The following is an 11,392-nucleotide window of genomic DNA, read 5'->3' as shown; positions in this document are numbered from 1 at the left end:
CAGAAGAGGGTGGATGACATCCTCCTGGGAGCTGGGGATAATGATGCTGCTGACTATTTATGGGGCACATACTTGCTAAACACTTTCTTGTGCAAACCAAAGTTGTTGATATTTTCCTTTTCATCTCTGCATGACAGATAAAGACATTGGTCTTCAAAGAGGAAAATTGATTCACCCAGACCATCAGGCAGGGGCTGTTTCTGACAGTGGCACACAGAGCTGGCCTGGGGTGGCCTTCTGGCTCCTCCCCTCAAACACTGAAAATTGGGTGCGTTATGATTTTGAGGTTGCGAGCCCAAACTCAGCTGGGGGCCCAGGAAGGCTTGTACTCTGAGCCTCTGCCTTTCCTAAGTCAGGGCACCACCCTGCCTCTCTTGACCCTGGGCTGCCTTCTAGGAGTTGGGGTTCAGGCCAAGGGGCACCCTTTGCCTACAACCCACCAAGGAAGGGAAGGGAGCCCTTGGATGCTCCTGGAGTCCTCGAAAACAAGATTAAATGCGCCTCTTCCTAGAGAGCCACTTCCAAACACTGGGCAGGGAGGGGACGGAGGTGTTTTAAAATTTTTTTGTACTGAAATGAACATGAGAGTATCAGGAATGAAAACCCACCCCTGCGCGTACCGTGAAATGTGTGCCCAGAGCTCCACATGCTTGTTCATGTGTCTCGCCTTCCTCCAGGCTGGCAACTGCTCCATGACTCACCTTTAACCCCACAGCACAGGGTGGGGCTCCTCTTGCCTAGGGCCACACAGTCTGGAGGTGGCAGAGCCAAGATCCTCACCCCATGACTTGACGCCTTGCCCGGTGTCACTGCACCACGCTGCTGCCTCCCCATCCCAGAGACACTGGTGGGGAGACTGGCTGTGGCAGGTCTCAGGCCAGGCTGGAGACAGGTCACGTGGGCTTTGAAGGGCCCACGAGCAGGAGAGCCTCCCTCTGGAGGGAGTGTTCTAGTAGGAGCTGAATCCTGTTCAGAATCACTGAATCCTGCTCAAATCAAAGGTCATTTCCTGAAAAGACCCACTCACCAATTTGGGGCAGCCAAGGGTGGTGGGAGATGGAAGTTGAGGCCCAGGAGTCGGTCACCTCCACTGTCCTCAGGCCTTCCCTCTGCCATCCCCTCAGTCAGCGGCTTCGGAGCATGGCCCCAGCTGGGACACTGCCGTCTTCCAGTTCAAGTCCCCAGCCTCTCCTGCTTTCTCAGCCTGTGTCCCAAAGCCTGGAGCACAGTCCACTGGGTCAGGTGCCTGCCCGGCACCATCAGCAGGGACTCGAGGAGGTATGTGGGTAAGAGGACAGGCATGGCCCATGCAGGGGCACACAAAGAGTCTAATAAACAGAGGCCGTCTCTGGGAATCAGGCCCAGGCTGACGTCCCGCCTGTATTTGGGTCTATATGACTCCAGACAGTTGAGTTTCCCGCTGTCAGCCTGGTTCCTAACTTACAACTTCTGGAACATGCCCTGGTTTACACAGCCCATGGGCTCCTCATTGATCACAGCAGGGGAAGCGGAGACCACAGCAGTGAATGTGTGTCCAGGGACACGCAGCAACGAGAGGAGAGGCCGACCCACAGCCTCTGCAGCCCCATTGCCGGAAATGGGTTCTTCTCTCTTCCAGTGCCACCTGGAGTCCCACCCCACATTACCTGCTTCCTGCAGCAGGAGGCAGGGGGGCTCAGAAGGGCACACACAGTTGAGCTTGTGGGTGGATCCCAGGAGTGCTAAGGAGCCTCCTTCTGCCCTCCATGAAGCTAGGCTCCCTCTGCCTCCCCACCCCATGTCCCCCAAAGGATTATCCTGCTGAGAGCCTTGCTGCCTGCAAGTCAGGGCAGGTTAGAATCAGGGCTCTGGAGCCAGACAGACCTGGCCTGAACCCTCCACCACCATTCAAGAGGCACATGCCTGGGCACCTTGCTTCCTTCCCTGCAGAGCTCTGGCCTGTACCCCACTCCGGGGGCCACCATGCAGGGTTGGGCTCTGTCTGTGGCGGTCAGTAGTGCTGAGTCTGCACCTTGGCTTTCCTGGGCTCCTATCTGGGATCACCTCAGGGTTACCTGCTTGGGCTCTGCCCTTAGCCCACCCTCCCACCTCAACCTGTGCAGCCCTCTCACCCCAGCAAGGCCCACCTGGGCTGCATCTAGTCCATTCTTACTCCTCGCAGCCACCCCCGCACCAGGCAGGGCAGGTGGGGGCCACTTCGTGGTAGTCTTTGGGGACGTATAGACAGATTTTCACCATCAACCACTGCCAGCTCATCTGAGAAGGTCAGGATGTTTATTATTATTATTATTTTACATTATTATGGTTTTTATTAAAGGGAGCCTAACTTGAAAGTTGACAAAATACATAACAATATAAGCCTTAGGGGGTCGTGATTCCTTTTCCTCAGGGAGTGTGGGGGGAGGAAGGGAGTGCTGCCCCTTGCTGACTCAGTTTCCCTCCTATAGCCCCTTCTGGAGAAACCCTATCTGTTTTGATCTCTGGCCAGGAGCTCCCCTGCTCTACATTTGGGCCTATTAAGCAGTGACTTGCAGGACCCAATGGGCGGCAGAATCACCAGGGGAAAATGTAAAGGTGCAGCTCTCTGGGCCCACAGGAGAGCGTCTGAATCAGGAGTTCTCTCTCTGTGAGGCTGAGGGGTTTAATCAAGTTCAGTAATTTTGTCGGGGGTTGCGGGACACTTGCTGCCATTCTATAATCCGACCACCAGAGGGCGCCGCGGACCGGGCTAAGCGGGCTCCCTTTCGGGTCTGGTTGCTGCAGAGCCCTTGCTGTCATCAAGGACTTGCTGGTCAGACAATAAACTAGGGGTGCGCCGTGTCCCAGTGGGCAGCGGCTTCCAAAGGGAAGGATGCCAGTGTCAGGAAAGATGTTGGCAGCTGGCTCTGGGCACTTGGCTGGGCCAGGCCTTCTGCCCAGGGCCTAGCGCACTTGCTCTCCGAAGCGCAGGGAGGCCCGGGCCTGCGGCCTGGAATCCGGACAGGGCTGCCCTGCGCTGGGGCTCTGCTGTGGATCCGGTCCTGGTCCCAGACAGCATCTGTCCTTCCGATGGGAAAGCTGAGACCCAGATAGGGCGAGGGCGTGTTTCCAGCTACTCTGCCACCCCGCCCAGGGCTTTGTCTTTTCTTGCCAGGACTGGGGGCGAAGGGGGGTTCCACGAAGGCCAGCCATGAGTCAGCTCGAGCGCCCCGGGGATGGACAGGGGCTGGGGAATGGATGCCTCCGCTGCTGTGGTGACCATGGTGATTCAGCTTCCTTCTGAGGGCCCAAAAGGGACCCCGCCCTGGGCCGGGAGCGGGTGGAGACGCTGGGGCTAGGGAGGCGCTCCGGAGAGCCGTGGTCCCACCGCAGGATGCCGAGGTCCTATGGGATAACTGTGTCTACAGACCGGGCGGCCGGGGCTGGTCCTGGGACACGGGAAGGGCCCCTCCTGGAAGCTGAGGTGGGGGCGGGGGTGCTTATTGGGTTCCCTGAGAAGGACAGCCCCGTGTCTCCCGCCCTGAGCTGATCTCCATGGGGGGCTCGCATTAGCACTGGGCTTGGAGGGGCCCGGCCCCCACCGGTTGGGGAGACAGCCGGGCTGACCCCTCCCGCTGCAGCGGCTCTGCTGGGAGGGACAGCGGAGCTGATGGAGCGGGGCCCGAGCGCGCGGCGCGGGGCGGGGCGACGCGTCCCTCCCGGCCTGGGGCGGGGCCTGGCCAGGGGCGGGGCCGCAGTTTCAACCCAACTTTCCTGTTGGGGCGCGGGAGGCGGCGGGGGCGGGGCGAGGGGCGCGGGGCCACGCCCGCGCGCGCGGCCAGGCCCAGGCTGGAGCCAGGAGGGCGCAGCTCCCACGGCCGAAGCCGCAGTCCGAGCTGCGGGATCCGGGCTGGCGCGCAGGCCCTGCGGGAGCGGGTCGGGCTGGCGCCTGCCGCGGGCCGGCTTGTCGGCCTTCGAGCCTGGGCATTGCCGCGGGCAGCGAGCGGCTTCCTCCTGGGCACCCCCGGACGCGGGAACCTGCATCGCCCCTCCCGGGCCTGGGCACCGCCTGAGCGCGCAGGAGGTCCCAGGGCTTGGATCGAAGGAAAGCAGGGCAGGAGGGTTCTATCTCAGAGCGCAGCTGGGCTTCAGGCGGGCAGAAGAGTGGAGGCTGCACCTGGCACGGGGCAAAGGTGCCTGGAGCCGACCAGGCCAGACTGGAGCACCCGAGGAGCTGGCATCCCGGCGCTCACGCTTTGGGCGCTGTCCTGCGGGAGCCGCGCGCGCAGCATAGCTCCGGACCCTGACTGGCACAGGCCTGGCGCAAGAAGTGCCCTCACGTGTCTGAGACAAGGAATTGGACCCAAGGATACCGAGGAGGAGGTACAGGGATCTGGACCAGCTCAAAGTGGGGCTCCCTGGTGGCCCAAAGTTGGCCACTAGGGAGCTGGCCTTCCACCCGGGCCGCCCTGGTACGGATGTGCCGCTGCCTGCTGCAGCACCATGACGGCGGGATGACTTCAGCTGAGGCAGCGGTGATGGCAGGCGGTGCTCGGGTGGCCGGGTCCCCGGAGTGGCCCCCCGGCACCCCCCCGGCCCTTGGGTGGCCCAGCCGGGCGCGGGTGGCCGTGGCGGCGCTGGTGTGGCTGCTGGCGGGAGCCAGCATGTCGAGCCTCAACAAGTGGATTTTCACAGTGCATGGCTTCGGGCGGCCGCTGCTGCTCTCCGCGCTGCACATGCTGTCGGCCGCGCTGGCATGCCACTGGGGGGCCCGGCGCCCCATGCCTGGCCGCGCCCGTCGCCAGGTGCTGCTGCTGAGCCTCACCTTTGGCACATCCATGGCCTGCGGCAACGTGGGCCTGAGCACTGTGCCCCTGGACCTGGCGCAGCTGGCTACCACCACCACGCCGCTGGTCACCTTGGCCCTGTCCGCGCTGCTGCTCGGCCGGCGCCACCACCCGCTGCAGTTTGCCGCCATGGGTCCTCTCTGCCTGGGTGCCGCCTGCAGCCTGGCCGGGGAGCTCCAGGCACCCCCCGCGGGCTGTGGATTCCTGCTGGCTGCCACCTGCCTCCGTGGCCTCAAGTCCATCCAGCAAAGTGAGTACCTGGGTCACTGACTGAGGAGGTAGGGGCTGGGGTGGTTTTGTGGCCTGGATGGTCCTATGAGGGTTATGGCTGTTATCCCATTTTACAGATAAAGAAACTGAGGCTCAGGAAGGGGCAACAGCTCAGTGAGTTCCAGGCTCCAAACTTAGGTTCCTTAGGCCCAACCAGTATTTAGTAATACTTGCTCTGGACCTGTGTTTCCCGTGTTGCCAAGCCCTTTATCACACTGGATCTCCATACAGCCCTGATCAAGGAAGGTGCTCTATTGTGCCCATTTGACAGAGAGGCAGAGGGGCTTGCCTCACTGTGACTAATGAGCAGCAGAGGCAATATTGGAACCCAAGCAGCGAGTTCAATGTTGTGCAAGTGACATGGCGTAAGGTGGGGGACCAGAGGCAGGCCAGTGGGATCCAGGGAGGGAGAAGTTGGCAAGTGAGCTGAGATTTGGAAGGCAGGGGTTGGCTAAATCTGGGAAGACCTAATGTTTAATGGAAGCTGCAGTGTAACAGGTCCCTTGCTGGGTACTGACCCCTGGTCGTCATGGCAACCAGATGATGGAACTGGGACCCAGAGAAGTTCATGGCTTGTCCAGGGTCACACTGCTGGTTCATGTAATTCCAGGTCCACGTGCTCCAGACTTTGACTCTGATGAAAGGGGAGGGTGGGATGGAAGCTCCAGGCTGAGACCCTACTAAATCACTGTCTGAGGGTGGCGGGCACTTTCCTGCCTGTACTACTAAACGGTGTCTGAATCACAGCCTCCACCTTCTCTCTGCCTCAATCCAAGGGAAATATGGAGGAGGCTAGGGTACCTGCTTGGGATGGGGCAACCTGGGTCCTACCCACACATTTGCTTATACGTGATGGGTAACCTTGAGCAGGTCCAAGTCCTATATGGGCCTCAGTCTCCCCATCCTTCAGTGGGTGAGAATTGGAATTGATAGACTTCTTGGGACCACTTGCTCTTTCCAACTCAGAAATCCTGTGACCCAGGCCTGCCGTAGGAAGGGGCTGCTCCCAGCACTGGGCTGGGGTTAGGGGCAGTCAGGGAGAGATGAGGTCAGAGCTCAATCCTGCCCTGGCATCTTCAGATGCTCTGTTTTCATCCTCCCAGACCCGAGACAGGGCCAAAGCACAGTTCTATTTTCACCCTCAGGTTATATGAGAGGTAGGGACTGAGCTAGGGTATGAGCTCTGGGCATGAGTTGGCAGTAGGAAACCTGACCCAAAGGCTACCCCCTTCCTTGGCAGGGCCACAAGGCTGGGAAGGCCCTGGCCTACTGAGAGGCCCAGTGCACCTCACCCAGGGGGAGTCCCAGCTTGCAGGACAGGCTCTGGCCAGCAAGGCTTCAGGCACATGGGCACAGAGTGGCAGGTGCTTGGCATCAGGCTGCTTCTCTGCCACTTCCCTCCTTTTCTCCCAGCTGTCAACTGCCTGACTCCTGAGGCAGGTTGGCTGCTTGCTCTAAGTTCCACAGCACCCTCTGCTTCCCCAATCATGACCCCCAACTGCTCTGTATAATAGCCACTTGGTTACTTGTCTGCCTCCCCCCAGACAGGAACTGTGAGAGGTGTGGGCTGACTTTGGGCATTTCCATGTCTCTAGCACCTGGCACAGGACAGGTACTCTTTAAAAACTGGATTTATTAATGACTCTGACAGTAGAATTGGCAGACTGGCTAGGCGACATGATTAGGGTGCTAAGGGAGCTTAAGAGGCAACAGAGTTACAGAGAAACAGACTGGAGCTAAGTAGAGAGATGGGTTTTGGATAAGAGGAGGCTTCTATTTCTAAATGCCCTAGAGGGAAGGCACCAGGCAGATTTAGACTAGAGTGTTACTGACTGATATAAGCTTCTTTCCTGAGAGTAGACTTCATGTGAGTAGGAGATGAGAGTCTAGGAAGAGGAACACCCAGGCTACCCTCCTACTTGGGTCAATTTTAGGCCAAGGGAGCCTATTTGGGGAGAAGGGTGATGGTACCTTCCCACTCACAAAAAGGCTTAGAATTAGGGTGCTGTTTTGCTGAGCTTATTCTCAGCTGGACTTACCTGTATCAGGGAACAACCTGACCTGATCCATCTACTCTGAGATTTCAGTATGGTGGGGGACACATCAGAAGCAGAGATCACAATAGCAGGAGACAAGCTCTGGACCCAAAATGCACACAGGCATGGTGTGGGTACTTCTTCTAAAGACCAGAGAAGACTGCCTAGGAGTGGAGGCTTGCACAGAGAAGTGAACGATCATGCAATAAAAGTAACAACAGTTACTGAACCCTCTCCATGGGCACGCACCATGCCCAGCTCTTTTTTCGGCCAGAGCAGGAAAGAGCATTGTGGGAACAGGAAGTCTGCTTTGTCAGGGCATGGGGTATCAGCCAGCAGGAGCAGAGTGTGGGAGGCCAAAACAGCCACTGTGGTGAGCAGTTAACTGGGCACCATGGCTGTGCTCAGCACTGCACACACCACTGTGAGGGGACTCTGGTCACCTTCTCCATGCCACACACAAGGAGACAGATAGAAAGAGAGGGTGACTTGCCTGATATCACACAGCTAGTGAAGAACAGAGATGGGGTATGCCAGTAGCAAGCTGAACAGGGTCCAGAGAACAGGCAGAAGCTCGGATGTGTTCAGATGCTGGAAAAAAAAAAATGCCTTTGGAGAAGGAAAGATTGAAATGGAGAGCTGGGGTGGGGAATGGAGGCCCTGGCACGGGAGAGGTCGCTGAAGAGGCAGGACAACAGGCTGGAATTTGAGGGGCCTTATGTGGGCTGAGTCCTCTCTGGCAGAGCATCATTGCAATTTCCTGGGGTGCAGGGAGGGTGGGGTACAGGGCTGGTGGGGGAGCTGGAACCTTCCTGTCTGACTATCTCACAGAGGGGGGAATTTTCCAAAGGTGAAGTTCACCTGAAATTTAAACTCCTTCCAGTGATTGTACCATTAACACGCAGGCCACAGGCAGGTTGTAACAATGCTAAATTTGGAGTGGAAGAGCAGGAGGCATTCTAATTATCTGCTCATTTCTAGAAATGCTAGAGCTGGAAGGACTGTTGCCTAGAGAACAAAGCCAAACATCAGAATGAAACTGAGAGAAAGAAGATTTCCTATTCTAAGCATAGCTTATGAGTAAGCATCTCTGTGACACTTTGGAAAGTGTGTGTCAGAAAATGCATAGTGCCTCAGAGAGCCCTGGGAGGGGGCCTGCATTCATTACTCATCTCTGCACTAAAACTTGGAGAAGGCCCCACGTCTTCATTGCCCTCCTGCCAACACTCACTATACCTGAGCTGCGGCTTTAATGATGGCACTATTTTTTTTGTGAACCATTTGGGCAGTATTGTGTACACACACACACACGCACACTCACACATGTGCAAGGAGGTGATAGGATCCCTGCTTTTCTTGCAAAGCTAAAAGGTTTCCTTTTTTTTTTTAAATTAATTAATTTTTTTTTCTGGGATCAACTTAAAAAATTTGTTTTTTTTATTTTTATTTAAATTTTATTTTTATATTCCCCATACAATTACAACCCCCTTATTTTGACCCCAAGCCCTTCTTTCCCCGCCCCCCCCCACCCCCATGGAGTGTCTCTAGTTCATAGTTGTTTGTTGATTTTGATTTTCACTTTCTTATAGTTATTCATTTTCCTGGTCCCTTATTTAAGTTTTCTAGATTCCTGCTATGAGTGAGACCATCCGGTATTTTTCTTTTTCTTTTTGGCTTATTTCGCTGAGCATGATCCCTTCCAGCACCATCCATGTTGCTGCAAATTGCATGTGTTTGTCTAAAAGGTTTCCTTTTCCACCTGGATTCATCTCCATAAGCCCCAGTCTTGACAGCCAAAGATGTGAAACTTATAAAGAGTGACAGCCAAGTGCAATCAATGGCTTCCTTGTTCCCTTATCATCTCAACCGTCATAAGTAAATGAAGCAATGAATGGACCCACCATTCTAACACCAACAAGTTATTATTTTAAAACTTTTTTTTTAATGTAAAGGCCATATTGCTTGTAAGTGGCAGAGCTGGGACCCTCTGCCAGCCTGTCCCTGCTATGGGGGTGGGAACTGCCCTGTGGGGTCCTGATGGGTACAGTCAGGGCTGACCCCAAGAAAGGTGGGAGAGTGCCGGTTGGCACAGGGTCTTCATAGCTGGTTAGGAACCTAAGACTTTTTCTCCAGGCAGAGCCTGGGGAGCCCTTGAAGGTTATTTTGTGGGGGAGGAGTTCTTGTTTCAATCTGTGGGAAGTGGGTGACACCTGCTTTATTTACTTTTAGTATACTCATTATTTTATCGCTTTACATTACTGAGCACTTATCTTAGAAAGGCTTCATGCAAATGATCTATTTTATTAGCATCCAACTTTGCATATAAAGGAAACTGGGGCTCACCGAGGTTAAGTGCTAGGTCACAGCTAATTCGAAGTGGACTGAGGTCACAACTCAGGTGGCCTGACTCTGGATTTCTGACCTCCGTGTAACCAAGTGGGGGAGTGGGGAGGATGGGCAGTGGAGGTTATCCTGGACTCTCAAGGCGGGGGGTTGTCTCCCCACCCGGTGCTGACAGCCGCTGTCCTGGTTGCAGGTGCCCTGCTGCAGGAGGAGAGGCTGGATGCGGTGACCCTGCTGTACGCCACCTCGCTGCCCAGCTTCTGCCTGCTGGCGGGCGCAACTCTGGTGCTGGAGGCTGGCGTGGCGCTGCCGCCAGCTCCCACTGACTCTCGCCTCTGGGCCTGTATCCTGCTCAGCTGCCTCCTATCCATCCTCTACAACCTGGCCAGCTTCTCCCTGCTGGCCCTCACCTCTGCCCTCACCGTCCACGTCCTGGGCAACCTCACTGTCGTGGGCAACCTCATCCTGTCCCGGCTTCTGTTTGGCAGCCGCCTCAGCGCCCTCAGCTATGTGGGTATTGCACTCACCCTTTCAGGAATGTTCCTTTATCACAACTGTGAGGTTGTGACCTCCTGGGCTGCCCGCCGGGGCTTGTGGCGGAGGGACCAGCCTGCCAAGGGTCTCTGAGACCTGAGGGAAGTTCACGGGCCACCTGGTACAGCCCCAGCCTGAGTCTGGCCTTGGCCAGTGACTGTGAGAAAAGTGGAGAGCTGGCAGCCGCCACCTCTGGGCCATGGTGGGGGACGCCCTTCCGGAAGGGTCACGCTGGAGGCTGGAATGGGGACTCCCAGAGACCCACCCCCGTCTCTGCCTGCCTCTCCTTGTCATAGGGCTTACTCACCACTGGATGGTGGGTCCAAGGCTGGCACATCACTGCACTTGTCAGGGTAATCATCACAATTAGGATCGACACCACTGCAAGTTGTTGGCCAAATTTTGAAAACTCACCAAGTTCGGAGGAGGCCGATGATGATGCTTGGTGGTTGCACAATCCTTCCAGGAAGCGGGGAGGCAGCTAGGGGGCCCAGGGATGGGCTTCTTTGCTGTGGGCTTCCCCGGGGAATGGGGTCATCTGTTCCAATTCCAGGTAGCTGCTGTGGCCTCACCCCTGGGCCCCCCAGTTTTGGGTCTTCCATCCTCAAATAAACTATTTTTGCTTGTACTCTTGTGTCATTCCTCAGGGTTACAGCCAAGGAAGTAAGAGAAACAGCAATGGCCCACTGACCTCTGGCCACCCACAACAACTAGGGCATTCTGCTTTACCCATTGTGGTCTGTGCAGGCCCCCAGCTTAGACCTGTTCCCTAAAATCTTCCCACTGGCCAGGCTGCCATTGCCCACCTTCTGGGTAGCGGCGCCTTCCTCTTTGATCTGGCCCCTCCCCTTCCTCTTTGATCTGATCCATTCTCCATCTGGAAGACTCCATCTTCCAGCCAGCCCCAAGGAGTCTTTCCAAATCACACATCTTCTATGGCTCCACTGCTTTTAGGACAAAGTCAAAGCTTCCTGCTGTGGACCACACGGCCCTCAGGCTCCTGTCTTGTTTCTCCCACCTTTGGCTCCACCATCCAGGCTCACCAGCTTCCTTCTTGTCCCCCAGGCCTGCACAGTGGAGCCTCCATACATGCTTGTTCCCCCTGTCTGGTATGCAGTTCCCTCTGTCTGGTATGCTGTTCCTTCGATCTGGCATCCTTTACTCTTCTCATGGTCAAAGCCTTGTCTGGGGGAGAAAACCCAAATATGGAACTTTCCTTTAAAAGAAAAGCCAAAAAAAGGAAGCCTGATGAAGGAAGGCTCCTGACAAGGGGCAGTGTCCAGGGCAAGGAGTTGGGTGACCTCACAGAGGAAGAAGTACCCAGCAGGGAGGGCCTGGAGACCTGGCCTTGCAGGGGAAGAGGGCTGCCATGTAAAGGGCCTGGGTCAGGTGTGCTAACCCCTA

The 11,392-nt window shown here is 56.3% G+C and overlaps 1 protein-coding gene across 1 annotated transcript; it reads left to right on the top strand.

The window, feature by feature from the left end:
• Positions 1–4,436: 4,436 nt before the first annotated feature.
• On the top strand, positions 4,437–10,081 carry SLC35E4 (solute carrier family 35 member E4; the record flags this gene model as incomplete). Its single annotated transcript, XM_084253394.1, has 2 exons — positions 4,437–5,055; positions 9,648–10,081. 2 exons carry the CDS (start codon positions 4,437–4,439, stop codon positions 10,079–10,081), a joined length of 1,053 nt encoding a protein of 350 aa, XP_084109520.1.
• Positions 10,082–11,392: the final 1,311 nt, after the last annotated feature.

Source organism: Talpa europaea (genome assembly GCF_964194135.1).
Source record: "Talpa europaea genome assembly, chromosome: 14".
Lineage (NCBI taxonomy): Eukaryota > Metazoa > Chordata > Mammalia > Eulipotyphla > Talpidae > Talpa > Talpa europaea.
The sequence above is the reverse complement of the archived record's forward strand: the minus strand, read 5'-3'. Positions and strand labels throughout refer to the sequence as shown.